Source organism: Suillus fuscotomentosus, assembly GCF_016647785.1.
Source record: "Suillus fuscotomentosus strain FC203 chromosome Unknown F5891scaffold_53, whole genome shotgun sequence".
Lineage (NCBI taxonomy): Eukaryota > Fungi > Basidiomycota > Agaricomycetes > Boletales > Suillaceae > Suillus > Suillus fuscotomentosus.
The window spans coordinates 101,667-120,397 of NW_024539565.1; the positions used below are offsets into that span (position 1 = coordinate 101,667).

Consider the following 18,731-nt stretch of genomic DNA (forward strand, 5'->3'; position numbering starts at 1 on the left):
CACTGGTCCAAACTCCCTTCCATTCCCATGGTATGTAAAACTAGCTGCAGCCGTAAAGAAAGAGGCTTAAGCACAAGAATACATATGGGAGGGAAGGGAGTCTGACCATAGCACAGGATATCGCTTCGCCAAAGAGTGGGTTGCGACATACAAGAAGATGGAGGGCTCCTGCTTTTATATGAGTGAGTTTCATCCGATCTAAGCCAGTCACTCACGGGCATACTCATGTGCATGCACCCCGGAAATATCCCTCTGCTCCATGATACCGAACGAAAGAGGGTAGGAATGCTCGTGTCTTCTATCATCTAACAAATTGAATGGCTCCAAAGATGCCATGCAATCACAATTTCGGGGTGTTAGCTCCCCTCTCGGAGAACGATGTACAAGCGACGATCCATTCGAACGTGATTTCTAATCAGAAGGGATGCTGGGTCTCGACTGCCACTATTTAGAGCAGGGTCACTTATCTTGTATGGGTAAGCAACGTGAAGAATGTCTTGCGTTCTCCTTATTCGCGTGGGTTTCCGCAGTGATTGATCCATTCGTAAATTATCACCGAAGGTCGCGTTCCTCCGTGTCCTCCAGAAGTCTGCCGACTCATGCACTTGGTGATGGGGCGTGGTACTTTGACCTTGCGTAACACGAGTGCAAACTTTGCACCAGGCCTTGGAGATGGCCTGGAAGTCGACGGAAATGGAGCCTTTGCTCCCGCGGTGGACACCTCCCATGTTTAGTTTCAAGGCAGCACTGATCTTCTAGCATCTATTCTCGACTCGACTCGACCTGGAAGGTATTTGTTTCTGTTTTGTGTTTTTGCGTGCTCGCGGAGTATTATCACATTTACGCAGAAACCCCGAAGCTCTTACTCGACCTCCGATGTCTTTTAGGCCACTGATCTCTAATTTTTATCCCCCATATCGGCAATTTGTTTTTGGCTGTCTCGAACATGCCAAAGAAAGCGTATAAGTGCGCTTCTACAGGGACCCTTCTGTAATTGTCTTCCTGATGGCTCGTAGCATGCGATCGTGGGTAGCCTGGACTGCTGACCTCAGAAGCCCCGCGATGCTTCCACGAGTTTGTGCTCCCGAACACTGCAAATTGATTCGTCCATCCAACCACAAGCAACATTCGATTTACAGACAAGAGCAAATTGATTAGCAGTGGCGTCTGTTGAGCCATCTATGTGTCTGACACTACTCCCGTAGCGCCCTACGCCCAAGCAGATATTGATAAGGAGTCGTGGAGTCAGGGTGGGGTGGATTGTTTATTTGAGAGACTTGGAAGCTAATTCGTGACGTGTTGACTTTCTTTAGGCCCTTCTCAAGTTCTTTCGTCCGGGATATCAAGCACGGGATACAACTTACAATGTACGAGGCATATACGCATGGAGAAATCGTGAGATATATGCCTCACGGTTTCCTTGCACTCAGTCGAGTGCACGAAAGGAGGAAAAGTCCTTCGTGGAACTAGCATTCCGATGCACAATTATGTTAGTTCTATGCATACGCATCTGTATCCATCCGGGATTATCCCAGATTCACATGTAGTAAATCAATCAATCTGAATATGAAGTTAGCTCTGGTCGCAACGATTACCAGTTCTGGTTTAAATTCTCGGGAATAACCTGTACACGAGGAGGTGAAGCAGCTATTCCTGAACTAGTAGACATCGGGGCAACAAACCCTGTCCGAGTATCACCGACTTAAGTTTGGTACTTGGGGCAGCTTTGGAAGGGAATGCGGTCAGAACTCACTGTCTCCGCGACAGCGGACTTATTTAATCGTGCGGGATTCCTGCCGCGGAGTTTCTGGGTTTCTGTGGTCTGTCTTCCTTATCAGTGACTGCCAGGAGGTAGGAGAACGGATGATTTGGCAAGAAATATACGATTTCAGCACTATGCAGAGGGTTACTGACCATCTCGTCCCCTTCTGGACTGTCAGTCAGCAGCTATCATCGCCGCCAGGGCTTTGGTCATACACAATTGGCGACTACCATGTCGAACTTGTCGTCCATGTGTAGCGAGATCCGTGACTTATCGACATCGATGATGGCTCAACGCACCGCTAACACCTCTGAGATTTAGGACTTTTACTCCGATATGCTTATGATGGCAGGAAGATTATGTATCATTAATAGCCTTCTGAGTGTTTTTCAACTGCAAGTGCGTGTCCCTGCACAGATGCCGATCTGGGTGAGTGTTACGTTAGTTGAATGAACTGAAATACATCATGTTCCTTCCAGTATGTTGTGTTCGCTTGGCATACCTTGAAGCCATGTGCATGAAGGTTGGTGCGTCGTGACAGATGGCAGTCAGAACCGCCAAAGCATTCGCGCCAGGAGAATGCATGAAATGTATGGTTGGTGTAAAATTGGGGGGAAAACATCAAAAGTATTGAATTCTGCCCGACGACTATTGCATAGTCAAAGGTGACAGCCCGAAACAGCCCTTTGTCCGCACACCTTGTAGACAATGCGGCATCGGTCAAAGCTGGAGTGATCGTCCTTCAAGTTAAAGGATGCCTGCTACTAGTATTAGTCCTAGAGCCGACGTACAGAACCTTCTCACCTTTGTTCAGGTCGTTTCCCAGGCAATCTTGTCCTCTCCTTCCCTCTCTGCCATCCATTTCAGATAGATATGTCCATGTTCTAGGTGCGAATGACTTGGACAAAGCAAAGATATTGGGCTGGTAGTACGCACAGAATACTCTGTTCTGTTGTGATGCATCAGTTTTCCCGGCGGCTGCTGACGGCAGTGAAGTAAACTGGGAACTTTCTTAACCAAGTCCGTCACGGATCATTAATTTCATGGCTTCATTTGAATGTGGCGCCCAATTGCAACTGGCACCAGATATCGTACTATCGGAACAATCGATGAAACCTGAACCTGAACCCTGCTGTGCTATCAGCTCGTTTGAAAGTATGGGCAGAGTTATGCACCTTCTAATTACGCTGAACTGCCGCTTGCTAATCGGTAATTCGTCTTACTAGTTGTAGGAAAACTTGTCGTCGCCAAAACGCGGAGCATAACTGATACATGCACGATGTACTGCGAGCGTCCGCAGCCCATTAGGATGGTTCACGTGGCCGATACGATCACTGTGACGATGCTGCTATCCACTGTACCATGGTCCTGGGCATCTTCCATTCCCATGGTATGTACTAGGGCAGTATCCTTTGTATGCGGGGCATATGCCTGCAGTACAGATGGGAAAGAAGCGCCCCTGACCATGGACGAGCACATATATGCATCGCAAGAAGTGCATGTAACACACGCAGGGTGGGTCTCCCGAGTTCTGGCCTTGGCCAAGGCTGAGAGTGCGGACGCAGCGGGAGGGAGGCCACACCAATCGTTCCATCTTGTAACAGTGAAGAAGGGACTCGTCGATAGAGGGATCCAAAGTATAGATCCTAGACACATATGGAAGATGAAACAGTAAGGTTGGGCAAGAGGGTACAGCTCACTCTGTCTCGAACTTGTGGCTAATTTATAGACCGCTGATTGTGGCCTATTGTGGCCTGGCTTGCGCAGGGGAATGACATCTCTCCACTTGTCGAAGCACGGGGAAGTGGATTCGATCAGGTTATCATGAATCGATTTGATGAACAAATGAATCACAAACGGTGAGAGTCCAAAGGACCTCGAGGCTTGTGACGTTTGAGACTTGAGTGCTTACAATTTTTGATCAAGTTATAGCTTACTCCGCGATCGTCATCTCGAATCTTCACTGTTGCCCAGTCATGTGCGAGGTCGCTCATCCGGCACGTATGATAACCATCTTCTCGGAATTCTTAGCCTGCATAGGAACGTGTCCAACATGCTGTAACCTGTTGCAAGATCAGGCAGTCTCCTTTCTCCTTCTGTGAAATTGCGTGAGTTTCTTTGGGCTAGTTTAAGGACTTTTTCGAATTTAGCCAACAAAACAGAGCCCAGTCCGACAGTCGACATCTTTTTTTTATTTCTTATCTGAGATCTTTCCCATAGGTCCTTTCCGCCATCGATTGTGTCACTCCAATAACTTGGGCCTTGGCTGCCAGGTGCATGACTTTTGGGGGTTCTGCCATTCCAACCACCGCCGGTGGTATCCTGACACTACACATTCCACATCGACCCTGATCGCATTCTAATCTATCTCCAAATATGTGGCAAGAACTCCGTACCCTGGTCACCACTCATCGCTTCAACAAGCCTCATTTTTGAAAAAGGGATCATGACAACAATCATGTGCTCCAGCGAAGATCTACATGGTTTGCTTCGGAGTCCAGAGCCAACTAATCTTGTACTACTGGCGGACACTGATCAGCTACCTGCTTTCAGTGATTCCCGTACGACAAACATGCCATTTATAATCTCATAATATTATTTTGCCTCCCATGTTGTTTGACCACACGGAAGCATTAATATTCTGGGCGTTCTTCAAACACTATATCGGCGTTGTGCGCAGGAGTCTCATGGCCATCGCGAGGGTCACAGTAAAGTGATTGCTCCCTTTCGTGACCTGCCACAGCTGAGAAATTACCACTTGAACGGCAGGATTACCCGGAACTTATGTCAAATTGTATCACTCGACGGTGGTAATGAAAGAGGAAAATTCGGGTGCTGATCGGTGACGACGGTAACTGTTATCGCCAACCTTTCTCTATACCGCGTTTGAAAAGGTTTCAGTTCGCCCAAAGCCTCGCGGCTTCCGTCCGCTGAACGACTTGGCAGGAGTGGTTTCTGGTAATCGCCCACACGCACTCTATGCAGCCTCCACTCACGCCGTGAGACTGTTCTATAAACAGTCTCTGCGTCATATCACCCTCTGGAATTGTAATTCTGCCGCCGCCAACATGTGATTCGAAAGCTTCCTGCCACTTGCGTCGACACAACTCGATCTTTCAAGGAATTATTGCTTGTACAGACTGTCCGCAGCGTTCAATGTCATTACCTGTCCAGCAGACATAAGTGTGCAATGCTGTACACCGATTATGCACAGTACTATGAGGAGTCCGAGGAACAGGCTATCTGATCATGATCGAGATATTTACGTCGCAGATCTCTGTGCACTCCACATCTCTCAGTGACACGGATCACATGTACCACTCCAGGAGACATAGCGCTGTTGGAAACTGCAAGCTAGTTTGATGTCTATCTCAACACAACCTATTAAGCGCATGCAGCATGAGCGTTCCAAATCACGTCAACGTGGGCTTCAATCACTAGCCGCGTCGTCATTCCGGTCCACTCAGCCAGGGTGGCCAGGAAGCGTATCGGGCTTCAAATTTGAGTCAGTTATAACCGAAGCGTTGGAGCTCAAGCGCATCGGCAATTGCCCAGGCCATCTGTGGCTTCGGACGTGCGACATGCAGCATTGAAGATCGTCATCCTAGCGAGTCCAGATCTTGCAGTGTTCGCGTATTGTTTTGTGCAGATTAACGTAGCTGTGCTACTTCGGAGGTTATCCAGCGCATTTCGGTAGGCGATGTATTTCGTAACATCATATCATACCGGTATCCCACGACCCGGGATTGCACCCGGTTGTAGGTGCCCGGTCTCCTCGGGTTGTGCCTGATACAGCAGGACGGAACCAAAAACTGCCAGGAGAATGCGGATATGCATTTGCGTTCTTTATCTCCATCCTACAAACCCATTTGTGGGTGCCACTGACATGGGCGTAGGGTGACGGGTGAAGTTCCAAGTCAGTTTCCCAATTGGCGTTGGTCTTGGGCAGGCAATACCGCCGTGCTGCAGAATGATGAGTTCGTGTTCGGATCAGTGGATCGCAAAGCAGTGCAAGTCATAACCGCGGTTAACAGATGTCACCAGGTACCAACCACAAGTATACTACCATGTACGAAAATGTGCAACAGTTTTACTTGATCTCCAGACATTTCACCTCTACGTTTTAATAAGCCACCGGACCTTCATCGCATAGCGGAACCACTCACCAAAGATCAGAGTGGAGTTGGCAGGGATGTCAGCCATCTTCCGTGCGCCATAACCCATTGCTGGTGGTACAATAATCTCACGTTCCCCACCAATTTGCATGCCAGCGACTCCGACGTCCCAACCTGACACGACGTTAATGATGAAGACAAGGCCATGAAGCAAAGCAGCTAACCTTTGATTACCTCGCCTGACCCAAGCTTGAAGTTGAACTGTAGCACAGTGAATACATGTTCGACAAGCAAGAAACCTAATGCCTGCTTACGGGTTTGCTCTTGGTGTTTTGATCAAAGATCTTTCCGTTCTGCAATTTTCCGATGTAACGCATAGAAACTTTGGCGCCATGCTTGGCGGTCTTGCCATCACCGATTTTTACGTCTCGAATCTTAACCCCGCCAGCGAGTTCCTTGGAGGCCCCACCCTTCTTCTCCTCAGCAGCCTTTTGCTTTTTCTTCTCCTTTTTGTCGGCTTTTTTCTCTTCTTGTTTCTCGCCCTTGGGTTCGGCTGCTTTTTCCTCAACGGCAACAGGGATTGCCTTCCCATCTTCACCCTTCTGCTTCTTTGCTTTCTTTTTTTTGGAGACCTTCTCAGCAGGTTGCGTGTCAGTGTCCATAGCGTCATCACGAGGACGTTTCGACGGCTTGGGCTCTTCTGCCTTTGGTTCGTCCTCAGGCAATTCCTCGAAGCGACTAGCGCGGTTAAATATATGGCGTGGAACGACTGACAGTGGTGCACTCACTCAGAATCATCCTCGAGACCTTGAAGCTCATCAGGATGTACCTCAACGTCCGAGCTGACATCATCCAGGTTGTAGGCCCCCTCGTCACTCATGTCAGAGTCCATGTCAGAATCGTAAGGTGGTTGATTTGTATTCTGGTCTATATTGCGACACTTATTATTGAGGTTTGATAGGTACGAGGCAACTTGAGGCTTACCAATGTAGTTTCCATAGAGGTAGACGGTGCTGGATGAGGGATACGCATGAATTGTATTGGCCAATGATAGTTTGAACACTGCTTACTTTTTTCCAATGAGCTCAAAGGTATACTCCTCATCGCTCTCAAGGATGAGGTCGCATGCTGACTGCTCAATCTACGCAAAAATGGCATGTTAGTCACGTACTAGAACGAAGCAGGACGTGTCAAGCCACTGACCTTGCCAGCAGTTAGCGAACAGAGAACAGCAGTGATCTCATCTTCTGGAGACTCTTCGTCGAGTTCATCTTCGTCATCAATTTTTGCAGGACTTGCGTAGGTTAACTTGACAGTCGTTCTGCCAGACTCATCAGATAATTTTTCTCCAAGAGCGGCGTTCTTGATCTGCAGGTCTGCCTGAGGGACGATTGTCTCCTTTTGGCCTGGCGTCAACAAGATACTCCTGCAAAAAATGAGATACAGCAAAGGTTAAAACGTAAGCAAACTTGCCAAACAGCAACGGCAGTCATTAGTGGTAGTGGTTGTGCTTAAGACGAGACAAAGCTCAAAATTTTTGACGAGGACGCGTTTCCTGAAAAAGACGCGCTCTTACCGGATTGGTCATTATGTACTTGCACATTAATTCAGACTCCGCATTCTCTAGATTCTCTCAAGCTTCAAGACCAATGGTAGGTCGATTATCAGAATATATGGCTGATGCCTACTGACGAGACCCTTGACCGTAGTCGAACACGCTCAGGCCGTATCTCTCAGCTGTCAAGTCAACTTTAACAGCGGCTCTGACGCTCGAGAACTTTTCGTCACAAGTAATCATGATAACATGCTGTCTGACACATTTACGAGCTCACAATGGCCTAGGTCGTTGAACGACACAACAAGCCAGAAGTAGAAGTTAGGTATAACCGTATGTCTCGTGTCATCATTGCGTGTACTCATGGCGATCGGTTGCAGGGGCTCCAAGGAGGTTCTCCTGAACCCACTGACTATATCACGCAATGAGAATGAACGCGTCTTGATCGAGCCATCTGTGAACTCGATACGCATGAGTATTAAGATTAAGCAGGCTGATGAAATCGAGCGTATCTTATGTCACAAGTTCACGCGATTCTTGATGCAGAGAGCGGAGAGTTTTGTAGTGCTGCGCAGGAAGCCCGTCCTCGTGAGTGAACTGCTCGAACATGAGCGGTCATCGTGCTCTAATTCTTGCACAGGGATACGACATATCATTCCTTATTACGAACGTCCATTCAGAGACCATGTTGAAACACAAGGTCGTCGATTTCATCATACAGTGCGTGGCATCCAAATGCTACTACGTCGTTCTCTCATCCCCGGTAACTAGATTCATGGAGGAAGTAGACAGAGAAATAAGCGAGATGAAACTCAGCCTCAATGCGCGCGCACGCACGGTAGCCGAATCGTATCTGACCGCTGTTCGTGTCTTGCTCGCTGCGCGCCTCTCAGTAAGCTAACGGCTGTGCATCACAGTTTAATTCCTGAGACGCTATTCTCTCTATCACGCTATTGCACCACGCACGATAGAAATATTTTTCCCCCGCGTCGTGTAGCCTGTGTTCTCGTATGAAGGACACCATACTCAATCTGTAATTTTGCAGTGTTTTACTTTATACTGGTGAATATCCATACCAACTGGTATAGTCGTATCGACCGACAGATTTTGCAATTTCACATCAAAAAAATGATTTATTGCATTTCGCCTTGCAAGCAGCAAGCTTAGTCACAAATCAATTTTTCATCCGAAGCTAACTTCGCTCCTGGTATCGAGCTGCCTAATACCACTGCTATGGTGGTGCTTACCACGTCATCGAATCACATACAGCTACTAGCCTCCTGACTATAAGTACGTAGGAGCCCATAAGAATCTTCTACGCGAGCACATGAGGTCTAAGGACCCGCATACTAAAGCTACCCTCAAGGGTGATCTTAGATTCACCGCTTCACAACCCATCACCCGTTCGTTCCCAGTGCTGAGATTCGCACGAGTGACTGTATCTCACCGACCATTCCAAACCTCCCCGCGGGTTTCGAGTCATAGATCACCATAGACTGTGATGTTGACTGAATACCGGTCAAATATTATCGAGCGCTTCTTTCCGGCAGAAGCATGGCCACCATTCTTCACGGACGCTGTCACCTTCTTGCCTGCTTTGAGCAGGTAAGAAGTCCAGTCGATCTTGAGTCGACTGAGTTGATTGGCAGGAGGCTTCTCTGAGGTGATTCGGAGCCACGGCCCCCATCTCGTACCCAAGATACCCCCATAGTGACGATGAACTGTTCTTTCGTTGTTGAGTTGTGGTAGATGAACGACGCTAACCATGAAGAATCCGCAGTCCAGGGTAAATGATGTAAACATTCGAGATCTTGTGGGGGTTGTGGTGATGGTGTCGGTCTTCTCATCAGTAGGACGAAATTACTATCTTGCATCCGCAGGTTACATGAGGGAGCCGTCTCCATATGGATCACGGAGAAGCCGTGCTCTTCTACCCCGACGTGTCGAATGAAGAGCGACGTTGAAGTGTTAAAGAATGGTATTATATCGATTGAATCCGATGGTAACGGGAACGAAATGTGTATTCGTATGACCCTGAATTCCTTGGGAGTGTCGACGATGTCTTCGAGGGTATGATAATCTATCCTTTCGTAACGTTCGGCCTTGGCCACAGAGCGCCGTAAACGAATGCCGACGTTGTGGTACTCTCCGTCACTAACGCGACGTCGGCAGCTCAGGAGAGCAATGAACTCGTCAGGTTCATCCACGAGAGGTCGTAAGGGAAGGCTTATATCCAAGCCGTCGTTGGTGGCGGAAAAGTCAAGCCTGGGGGCATCTGGGCTAATGAATTTTTGACTGTAACCTATCCATTGGTCGGAGGGCACGTCTTCAATATTGCCTGACTTGGCAAAGTAATCAGGGTATGGGGCGAAGGGCCAAGTCCCTGTTTTGTAACCACCTACGCCAGGACCACACCATGCAAAAATGCTCTGGTCATGCGAAGTACGAATGATCTCCAGTTGCAGTCTAAAGAAAGCCTTTTTCTCCCCCTCTCCGTAGATGACAGGCATGTGGACCTTGAATATTCCCATGAGGGAGTAGGCTCTATCTTCTGTTCTAGTTGTCTTCCTCCCAGCAGCCCATGACATCTTGGTTGCGACACTGAAGGATTCTCTAGTCGCGACCAGCTTGTCTGAACCGGCATTTACGCGAGTCAATACGTTGGCATGCACTCTCGTGATGGACGAGAGAAGCCCAGCTAAGCTGTTCTTACTCCCAATCTCCCTCCAGCGGCTGTCGAAGAAGAATAAGCTCGTGGGCGCGATGAGCTCTTGCAGAGTCCACCCCCTGGTGAACCACTCGCTTTTCGCAAATGCGGGCTCAGTTTCCGAGTCCCCGTTGTCGGTAACATCGTCTAGGTAGACGTAGCACACTTGTGCGTTCTCATACCACGCAAACATGGAGTTGATTCCTTCTGCAAGCGCTGCGCTGCTGTTTTTGTCGATGCAGCAGGTATCAATCCAGGCGTACTGATACCCATCACGCCGTGCCTGTTCACAGCATCCCTCTATTTTGGCATAGCCTTTCATGCCTTTCGCATGCTCCTGATGGATATCTGCGAATAGGACTTCTTCCTCGCGCCACCGATGCGAGAGGATCGCATAGTCTGGAGGATTTACAAATTCCTCTAGTTTTTTGGTTGTAGTGTGCAAAAGGTGCATGCTGCGGCAGATATATGATAGTCACTAATGGAGGTAGGTTAGCACGGGTTTGAGAATACACCCACATAATTCAGGCTGCGGATACCACCCACCAGTAGCACTTGCTGATCACTGATCTGAGCCTATCAATTTCGATTGATGATGTATTGATCGATAGGGAAAAACCTGCGAGCGCCTGATAATGGGGTGGGAGATCTGTTATCTGACGGGCTGAGTGCGATAAGTAAACGTTTAAACACATAATGCTAACAATTTGCAATCATAGCATGCTGCTAGCATAGTGCGGCGCGCCTTTTCAATTATGCAGGCGAGAGAAGTCGTCACATTTCACATTTAAGGGGTGAGGAGCACTTCGTGTTGGCCATGACACCGTCACAGTGGCGCCGTTTCCCAACCAGGATGCATCAGGCAGCCAATGAGGTGAGGTGGGATGGTGTGAGTAGATCAACCACAGTTGCACAGTTGCGCACTTGCGCACACGCAAAGGCTTGATCGCAGTTGTGCACCCCATGCAAACATCACAGTCGTGGATGTCGCCCTTGAGGATTATGACCGACATAATCTGCATCCGAAATAGAAACTGAACGACATGCTCAAATTCTTCGCGGGTGATGAAGAGATGGTATTTCTCGCTCCAAAAAGGGAAAAACAAAGCGCGGTACTTTGGCTTACGTTTATCACGAGTTGATACTCTGACTTCCTTGCACGAAGTGAACTGCGCTGAAGGTGACACATGAGACCTGCATATTACGGGGTCTCCTTCACAAGAGTGTGGACAAGGAAAGGAAATGATGCACGCCAGCCGTAAGCGATATACGAAACATGTCAACGGAAATGCTAGTTTATGTACGCTGTCGCCAAGCCAGGCTCGTGCAGATCATTTGCGGTACCTGGAATGCAGCCATTAGCGTAATGCTTGACAAATAAGAGTACAATTCACCAAAGCACACTCTTCCTGTTTCTTCTCATTTTACGCTGAAGTTGTAACATACCATAAAGTAATGCTTCAGCAGTTGGTGGGCACCCAGGAACATAGATATCCACGGGTACAATCCCTATGAGACAGATGTTAACTAGGCCACTGTTGGACCAGAATGAAAGAATGCTTACGATCACAGCCACGAACAACAGCGTATGAGTAGTGGTAGTAGCCACCGCCATTTGCGCAAGATCCCATGGACACAACCCATCTTGGCTCGGGCATTTGGTCATAGACTTTACGAAGTGCGGGAGCCATTTTGTTTGTGAGCGTACCCGCGACAATCATAACGTCAGATTGACGCGGAGAGGCACGAAAAACGACACCGAGACGATCTTGGTCATAGCGAGCAGCAGCCATGTGCATCATTTCGACAGCACAACATGCAAGACCGAAAGTCATGGGCCATATCGAACCTTGGCGTCCCCAGTTGACAATTTTGTCTAATGTTGATAGGACGTATTCTAAAATCCAATTAAGCCTACTCAGTGGGAAGTACATGAGGTATACTCACCAGCCTTGTTCTGGGGTTGCTCAAGGCTAAGTTGATTTGAGCCGTGCATGGCTAATGTGGTGATCGGCTCAGAAGCAGAGGAGACCGAAGTGGGTGTAGTTTCGGGCGCTTGCGCGGACTTCGACGTGTGCACGGAGCGAGCAGCTTTATAGAAAAGGCTAAAGAAAGCGTTCGCGAGGAATTGATTGATGGAACATACCATAAACCGCGAGAGCGGGTCTGAGTGCTGCTGCCTTATAGGCACTGGTAACTGCATAAGAGACTCATGAATTACGTTTGGTTATGGAAGCACACGTATATTCACCTGGAGCTCTTAAAATGCCGAGCGACATGACGGTCAAAGGAGAAAATGGGCTCTATGCTGGCTCCGACGATGCGGAACGAACAGCGACAGCAGTGAATTTGGCTCCCACGGTCGGAATGCTTACTTCAGCACATAGATATACCCTCGGCAGCCAATAAAATTTTGTTCATTGCTCACTTGTCACTAGGTACCGAACGACTTCCCCTGTTACTCGAATGCAAAGTCAAGCGCATCTCTTCAAGTCGTTTGGGATGACGAAATGGACACTGTACAGCACATTTGACATGACAGTCGAAAAAATGTCACGGGAGGTGTTGACTCGGAGTGTCAAGACTTAAAATCACTCGCGCTCTCATGGTGTCAAACTAGGTAGCCACGCCCCACCAACTACAGCATAGAATGCGGTCTTCCGAGTCTCAATATTCTGGAGATATCAACGAAGACACTGACTGTATCTTGTCATTGCTGTCTCTAGGGTTTTTAATTCGGTCCCATATCCAGTAGGCCCTCTTCGTATTATCGTTACTTCAGTACAACAATCATGTTGACGCTGAATCTCAAATCAATAAGTACCCAGAAGGCTGTTCGGTACAGCACCCCGTACTGGAAAGGAAACCTGGGCAGATTTGGGAGGTTTTAAGTATGTCTCATGCCAGGTGTTTATGCATGTCGGAATCGGGCTTACAATAAATTCAGAGATGTTGCCGTCAGCAGTTCTCAATCACGGTGCAAATTTGTCGTCCGTTTGAAGTTGAGCGGGTAGATCTTACCCTAGGCCTAGACCATTGTTGTCCGAGTCTCGTTCAAGCCGTATCAGGGTCGCAACTGCACCACCATCCTTATCAAACCCATTTCTGGGTCGGAAGTTTCTTTAACCAACCATCGCATGGATTAAACAAGAGGCTGGCTGTCTCACTGCTGTCGATGTCGGGTGGTGGTATGCATTTCAAAGTTAGGCAGTTTGATGGTTTCCTGTGGCCCGGCGCAGGGGCGGATCATCAATGTATCATTATACTAGTAGTACTATTAGGTATCGGATGTCGACCCCCCTTTGAGAGGTCGAATTTCCATTTACGCGCTACTCGTCTGTCGATCCTGTTGTTCTTGTTGTGGCCATGCATGGGAATGCGTTCATCCTGAGAACTTCCCCCACAATAGACTTCTCTCAAGCTTGTCATGGCCGCATCACCGCTTCTGCAGCAAGGAGGCTGGCCGAGTGCCTTCCGGTGTGCAGCCATTGAGTCCTATTCTGAGCGAGCAAGGTAATTCAAGCCTCAAGGGCCTCACCCCCCGTTCTCACGCAGAAGCTTGGCCATGCTCCGTTCAGCTACTTAAGTTACGTGACCTAGGGTCCCGCTCTTACTCTCAGCTCGGGTTTTCATTGAGTTTTTTTTCTCCCTCTTCCCCCTTCTCTTGCTGCGTCAGTTCATTGCGATGTTGACCTTCCTCAAGCCCGCTGGTGTTCATGTTTCGGCCGCGACCGCTGCAGAGCCAACTAAGGTCGAGAAGGCAGTCCTTGAAGTTCCCCCTACGGATCCGGTGCCAGACGCATCTTCCGCCGCAGATGTTTCTTCAATTCATTCAGCGAACTCGTCTTCTTCGTTGCATTCAGCTGCTTCTAAATCCTCACACACAGATGCCTACGGAGCACCCTCGAATATGGGTTCTCCTCAAGCAGCCAGCCGGTCGCTCACGCCTGTGCATCCCACGTCTATGACCATGCCACAGTCATCTGAGCAGTCACTTTTAGTACCTCCTACCCCAGGGCGTGGTCCTAGTGCTGAAACCGTAGGCAATGCGACCCTGGGGGTACCGAGTACAAATCCTTATCCCAACGCTAAACCTGGGAAGGACTTTCGTCGTTTCTCCTTCCGTTCATTTTCCTTCTTGCGCTCCGAGTCAAAACTTCCTCAGCCAGAGCGCAAGCCTTCCCAGCATTCCGAACCTATTCACACACAGCAATCCAAAGCTCATGACAAAGAGAAGAAATTACGTGTTAGCAAGACATTCACGGTTCGTGCACTGCAGTCCAAGGCCTCTGATAGGCGTGCCAGGGACACCGCAGCCATGGTTCGTTCCGTCATCGTGGGAGATCATGAAATGGTGGACGGCGGAGCAAAGAGGTCGAAATCACTCTCCAAATCTGACCTAGCTCGTGTCAAAGCCCAGCTCCTCGAGCCAAAATCCGCCAGAAAGATCATGGACCACCTGCACACAATGTCTGCATCATCAGCAGATACAGGATCTGCTAATACTGGGCCAATCCATGCAGTGTGTCTTGACGCGATCGACAAGGAAGCCCACGAGCAGCACTTTGTACAGCTTGGCTCGGTTGCTACTGCAACAACGACTGCATTATCTGACGCGTTGTCTAACGTGCACCTCGTCAGCCTTATTACTGCTCCGGACATGGGTTTTGGTGCGCCAGCATCATCGCCGGGACTGCTGGCAGGTGCCGTTCCTAGCGCAGAAGCTATCATTGATGGTCTCCAGCAAATAACCCCGCAGTTACTTGCGTTTGGTTTTGCAACGAGCAAAGCAATTTTGCCAGATCACAAGGGTGTTGTCGTGCCCACAGATCGCCTCTCTGTTTTGACGTGTACGTATTTTCATTTCACAGGGTATCATTCAAATTATCATTGATTATTTTCAGACTGGTGGGGATTTGAAGTCTGCATGCCGCCTCCCACGATTGAGCACCTCCGTGCAGCCGCCTCCCCAGGTACTACCTTGCTCAATTTGCTGACTGCACTGTCGATTGTCAGCCCCGGCGTCCGCGAGATATTGCCGTTCGTTCGCTATATCTCTCAGTTCGTGCAGACCGAGTGGCGTATGATAGAGGCAGCTGATAAGGGTAAGGGAGTGGTCTGCTGTGCTACCTGGTAGGTTTTAGTATCTAGCACAAATCTGATTACTAAATGTGTATCAGGATCATGCCAGCAGCGCTGGTTCCTCGACCATGGGATTTCCCTGATCCGCCTCCTGCAACAATCGTAGTCGGCCCAGGCGCAAACCTTGCGCCAACTGCATCGAGGCCCACTACAGTTGCTGCTACGCCTAAGCCTTCCGTTGATGTGCCGCGCGCCTCGTCCGCGTACTCCAGCGAAACTGGCGAGGAAGGGGCACGACACGGGATATCGAGTGACCCTCCTGTTCTCCCAGAGCTCAAAGTCAGTTCCCCTGCATCAAACGAAGGTACAACTTCCATCGACCTTCAAGTTCACAAGCCTTCTGCGGATGTCCCCAGGGATGCCGATTCCATTGCTCTTTAGTCATTTTTGCCGTCTTTCTCGTTACGACCTGTCACGATTTTCCTGCTGTCTTTGAAGTTACTCGCTTTCCGCCTACTTTTCTATTTCCGACCGATAATCGTCTGGACTTACTATACCCTTCTACACATCACACTCGTTAACTACGTACCTATTTGTCACTCGTTTCATCATCGCTCGTCACGGCAGAACTTATTTTACCATCCCCAATTATTTTACAAAGTAATGCCTCACTGGCTCAGGGCTATCACTAAGGGACTCCGGGAAGTCGCTTATATCATTCAGGGAAACTTATCAGATCACATCTCTCCGCTGCAACCATCCTAGTAGTTATTCCAGATGCTCAAATAATGACTTGTGCAGGTCTGTCTCCACTCATTCATATCGTACAACAAACTATCACCACCCATATCCTAGTGTCCTGCTCCATGCTCGCATATTCAATGTTATCAGGCTACCTGGATCGTAACTTCTTGGTCAGGTTCTGAGAGAAACAGTGAGCACCGTCCTGTTCTGTGATTAAAGCAGACAGCACGCACCGACTGAGATTATACCGCTATTAAGTGATTTCAGTGACGAAGCGCTTTGGTCAGACATCTGGACAGTGATCATCTACACGAGAGAAGTGTGTCAGTCACTGGAGAAATCTGGTGCCCAATCAACAAACCCCAAGAATTTTCATCGAGTCATCGACGATAGATCCACCTGTCCAGTGTTTTTCAAAGGTATGAAGATGGTATGAAGACTTCAGAAGCCTACCTTGCTTCTCGATGTCTTGCTTGGCAGCCTCGTAGTCTGCGTTAGACTGAAGAGAGACAATGAATTCTGATGATAGGTATGAGCACCAATATGGACGTTCATTAAAATTGTGTACGCACTCGGCATTGTTCAGTGAAAAGTTATGGCTTAGTGGTTGGTATGGATATGAGAGAGCCAGCTGCGATAAACTTGAAGACTGCGGGGCCTGCTAGCTGTGCCGGCATCTGATCCTGATCATGCCTGAAAAGGAAACACATAGGTCTGGGTCCGGTCACCCGTAATGACGCGACGCGCTGAGTCACGTATTCGCTTATTAGAAGGTTCAAGTGACTAACCAGGCTCTTGTAATTGTGCGCATGAAATTTGCACTTGGATTTTATACACGATCTAGGCTTAGATTTATCATGCCTGTAACACGGTCAGCTACTCGGTCAGTTGCATCAACGCCAGCGGGAGGAAGCAACAAAACAACAACAGCGGTATCACCATCTGCGGTGGGCAAGTCCAGCAAGCGAAAAGCCGCTGAAGAACCCCCAGCAGCCAAGAAGACGCCTCGCACTAAGAAAACAAAGTCTTCTGAGGCCGATAAAAGTGCTGTGACACTGCTCACACCGGATGGATTCATACCGCCTCCGCCGCCTCCCCTGCAGAACGAGTCCGAGGAGACGAACTTGGTTCCCGCAGTTTTAACATTCTCGTTTGAGGAGGCTAAAGCGCATCTCATTCGCGCTGACCACCGCTTTGAGGATATATTCACAAAACTTAAATGTAAGCCTTTTGAGTTCCTTGAGCAGGTCCATCCGTTCCGGTGAGCGTGGTACTTTCGGCTGAATAGCATAGAATGCTAATGTATCTATAGGGCGCTTGTAGAATCAATTCTGTGAGAAATATCTCCTGCACAAGTGAGGGCACTAAACTGAGTGTACACTTTACAGTGCCCAACAAATTTCATGGCTGGCAGCGCGATCGATCACCCACAGGTTTACTCGGTTGTATGACCCGTCATTACCCGAAAAAGTAGCAGATTATTCGTGAGTCTAAATACATGCCAAAGCATGCTACACCTGCCTGCATTAGTCATTGCGTGGTGTTAATGGTGTCATTACGAAGTGCATCAAAATCTCCAACATCTTTCTTCCCTACCCCTTATCAAGTTGCCAATACGGATATCCTAACACTCAAGTCCGCTGGTCTCAGTACACGCAAAGCGGAGTACGGTCAGTGTCATCTTGCTGGGAATTCTCATCCACTGAGACTAAATTATAATTTCCTGCTAGTACAAGACCTTGCTGCGCGATTTGCAGATGAAAGGCTTTCAACAAAAAAACTGCTTGCTGCAGATGATGAAACCCTTGCTGCAATGCTTATAGAAGTGCGAGGGATCGGACGGGTATGTAGTTTGAATCATAATAGTTGTGCTTCATTAACATCTCACTTCTTGTCACTAAGTGGACTGGTGAGAATCATGTTGCTTTTTATTAAAGAATATCTCATAATTCTAGCACAGTTGATATGTTCGCAATCTTCTCCCTCCGTCGTCCAAACATTCTCCCAGTGGGTGACCTCGGTATCCAGCGGGGAATGTTGCGCTGGTTTCTCTCCCGTCATTCGTCTAAGCACACGTTTACCCTTTCACCGCATAAACTGAGCAGTAGCAAACTCGACGATGATAAAACAAAACCGGCAAGTACTAGCGCGATGGGACCACCGCCTGCAACGCCTGCACCGAAAACAACCCCTAGTTCTCAACTGACAGGAAATGTAGAACTGGATAATGAGGTGTTACCGACATCACCTGAATCACAATTGCAGGCTCCCGCTTCAATTGAATCGACTTCTGCGTTTCCTGAACCGTTCACTCCCTCGATTGAGAAGACTCTCGAGGCAGATGCGATGAACACAGAACCCCTTCCCGAAGGTCTGAGCGTCGCGAATTTAAAATTAAGGCTAGAAGGAAAGAAGATCAAGTACGTCACCTAGATTTTCATGTGGACAATTTCTCATCAAGGCTCTCCGAAGAGGGGCGTTCCTTACTCCGAAAGAAATGGAAGATTTAACCGCATCTTGGGTGCCATATCGAAGTCTAGGTGTTTACTATATGTGGGCTCTATCAGAGGAGAAGAAATAGGTTATCGCCCGCACCTCATTATGAATATTTCAATCTTGGCTTATGCACGTCTTTTTGCCTTGTGATACGTATATTAGCTTGTAAGTACGCAGTACTGTCAGATTCAAACTTTAAGTTTAAGTTTCAACGTCCATAATCCTGCTTTGAAGGTTTTAACTTGCGTCGTCAGTGCTCGACTGTAACAT

General features: G+C 48.4%; 7 protein-coding genes across 7 annotated transcripts; 3 read left to right on the plus strand and 4 right to left on the minus strand.

Moving 5' to 3' along the window:
• Nucleotides 1-5,771: 5,771 nt before the first annotated feature.
• Nucleotides 5,772-7,433, minus strand: F5891DRAFT_1052535 (uncharacterized protein). Its single transcript, XM_041362536.1, has 9 exons — nt 7,351-7,433; nt 7,081-7,303; nt 6,948-7,018; nt 6,862-6,890; nt 6,666-6,804; nt 6,192-6,615; nt 6,102-6,138; nt 5,929-6,051; nt 5,772-5,878 (listed from the first exon to the last, which is right to left on the minus strand). The coding sequence occupies exons 1-9, from the start codon at nt 7,368-7,370 to the stop codon at nt 5,853-5,855; spliced, it is 1,092 nt and encodes a 363-aa protein (XP_041222226.1). The 5' UTR covers nt 7,371-7,433; the 3' UTR covers nt 5,772-5,852.
• A 75-nt stretch (nt 7,434-7,508) lies between these two features.
• On the plus strand, nt 7,509-8,576 carry F5891DRAFT_1052541 (uncharacterized protein). The gene is made up of 7 exons (XM_041362537.1): nt 7,509-7,529; nt 7,587-7,667; nt 7,720-7,757; nt 7,813-8,020; nt 8,073-8,152; nt 8,204-8,294; nt 8,350-8,576. Exons 1-7 carry the CDS (start codon nt 7,527-7,529, stop codon nt 8,359-8,361), a joined length of 513 nt encoding a protein of 170 aa, XP_041222227.1. The 5' UTR covers nt 7,509-7,526; the 3' UTR covers nt 8,362-8,576.
• A 1,270-nt stretch (nt 8,577-9,846) lies between these two features.
• Nucleotides 9,847-10,593, minus strand: F5891DRAFT_936800 (heterokaryon incompatibility protein-domain-containing protein; the record flags this gene model as incomplete). The annotated part of the gene is made up of 1 exon (XM_041374063.1): nt 9,847-10,593. A coding segment is annotated over one exon (747 nt), but the record flags the coding sequence as incomplete, so codon positions are not given.
• A 936-nt stretch (nt 10,594-11,529) lies between these two features.
• F5891DRAFT_958331 (ndufs7, NADH:ubiquinone oxidoreductase 20 kd subunit) lies at nt 11,530-12,288 on the minus strand (the record flags this gene model as incomplete). The annotated part of the gene is made up of 3 exons (XM_041375559.1): nt 11,530-11,648; nt 11,704-12,036; nt 12,087-12,288. 3 exons carry the CDS (start codon nt 12,286-12,288, stop codon nt 11,530-11,532), a joined length of 654 nt encoding a protein of 217 aa, XP_041222229.1.
• A 1,536-nt stretch (nt 12,289-13,824) lies between these two features.
• F5891DRAFT_1192762 (uncharacterized protein) lies at nt 13,825-15,662 on the plus strand (the record flags this gene model as incomplete). Its single annotated transcript, XM_041367646.1, has 3 exons — nt 13,825-14,989; nt 15,044-15,272; nt 15,320-15,662. The coding sequence occupies 3 exons, from the start codon at nt 13,825-13,827 to the stop codon at nt 15,660-15,662; spliced, it is 1,737 nt and encodes a 578-aa protein (XP_041222230.1).
• Nucleotides 15,663-16,108: 446 nt separating this feature from the next.
• Nucleotides 16,109-16,544, minus strand: F5891DRAFT_1192763 (uncharacterized protein; the record flags this gene model as incomplete). Its single annotated transcript, XM_041367647.1, has 5 exons — nt 16,109-16,143; nt 16,199-16,271; nt 16,327-16,364; nt 16,419-16,484; nt 16,538-16,544. 5 exons carry the CDS (start codon nt 16,542-16,544, stop codon nt 16,109-16,111), a joined length of 219 nt encoding a protein of 72 aa, XP_041222231.1.
• A 201-nt stretch (nt 16,545-16,745) lies between these two features.
• On the plus strand, nt 16,746-18,696 carry F5891DRAFT_1052556 (DNA glycosylase). Its single transcript, XM_041362538.1, has 8 exons — nt 16,746-17,226; nt 17,278-17,298; nt 17,354-17,449; nt 17,529-17,635; nt 17,696-17,808; nt 17,868-17,874; nt 17,926-18,385; nt 18,438-18,696. The coding sequence occupies exons 1-8, from the start codon at nt 16,775-16,777 to the stop codon at nt 18,544-18,546; spliced, it is 1,365 nt and encodes a 454-aa protein (XP_041222232.1). The 5' UTR covers nt 16,746-16,774; the 3' UTR covers nt 18,547-18,696.
• The last annotated feature ends 35 nt before the right edge of the window (nt 18,697-18,731 follow it).

Bases quoted from the DNA above. Each gene is read 5' to 3' on its own strand.
- F5891DRAFT_1052535 (XM_041362536.1), bottom strand. From the start codon at position 7,370: ATGACTGCCGTTGCTGTTTG. The intron at 6,891-6,947 runs GTAAGCAGTGTT...TCCCTCATCCAG, and splicing joins TTTGAGCTCATTGGAAAAAA to CACCGTCTACCTCTATGGAA. The intron at 6,052-6,101 runs GTTAGCTGCTTT...ACGTCGTGTCAG, and splicing joins GTCAGGCGAGGTAATCAAAG to GTTGGGACGTCGGAGTCGCT.
- F5891DRAFT_1052541 (XM_041362537.1), top strand. The intron at 7,668-7,719 runs GTAATCATGATA...ACAATGGCCTAG, and splicing joins TCGAGAACTTTTCGTCACAA to GTCGTTGAACGACACAACAA. The intron at 8,153-8,203 runs GTGCGTGGCATC...CCCGGTAACTAG, and splicing joins GTCGTCGATTTCATCATACA to ATTCATGGAGGAAGTAGACA.
- F5891DRAFT_1052556 (XM_041362538.1), top strand. From the start codon at position 16,775: ATGAAATTTGCACTTGGATTTTATACACGATCTAGGCTTAGATTTATC. The intron at 17,227-17,277 runs GTGAGCGTGGTA...ATGTATCTATAG, and splicing joins GAGCAGGTCCATCCGTTCCG to GGCGCTTGTAGAATCAATTC. The intron at 17,450-17,528 runs GTGAGTCTAAAT...GTCATTACGAAG, and splicing joins GAAAAAGTAGCAGATTATTC to TGCATCAAAATCTCCAACAT.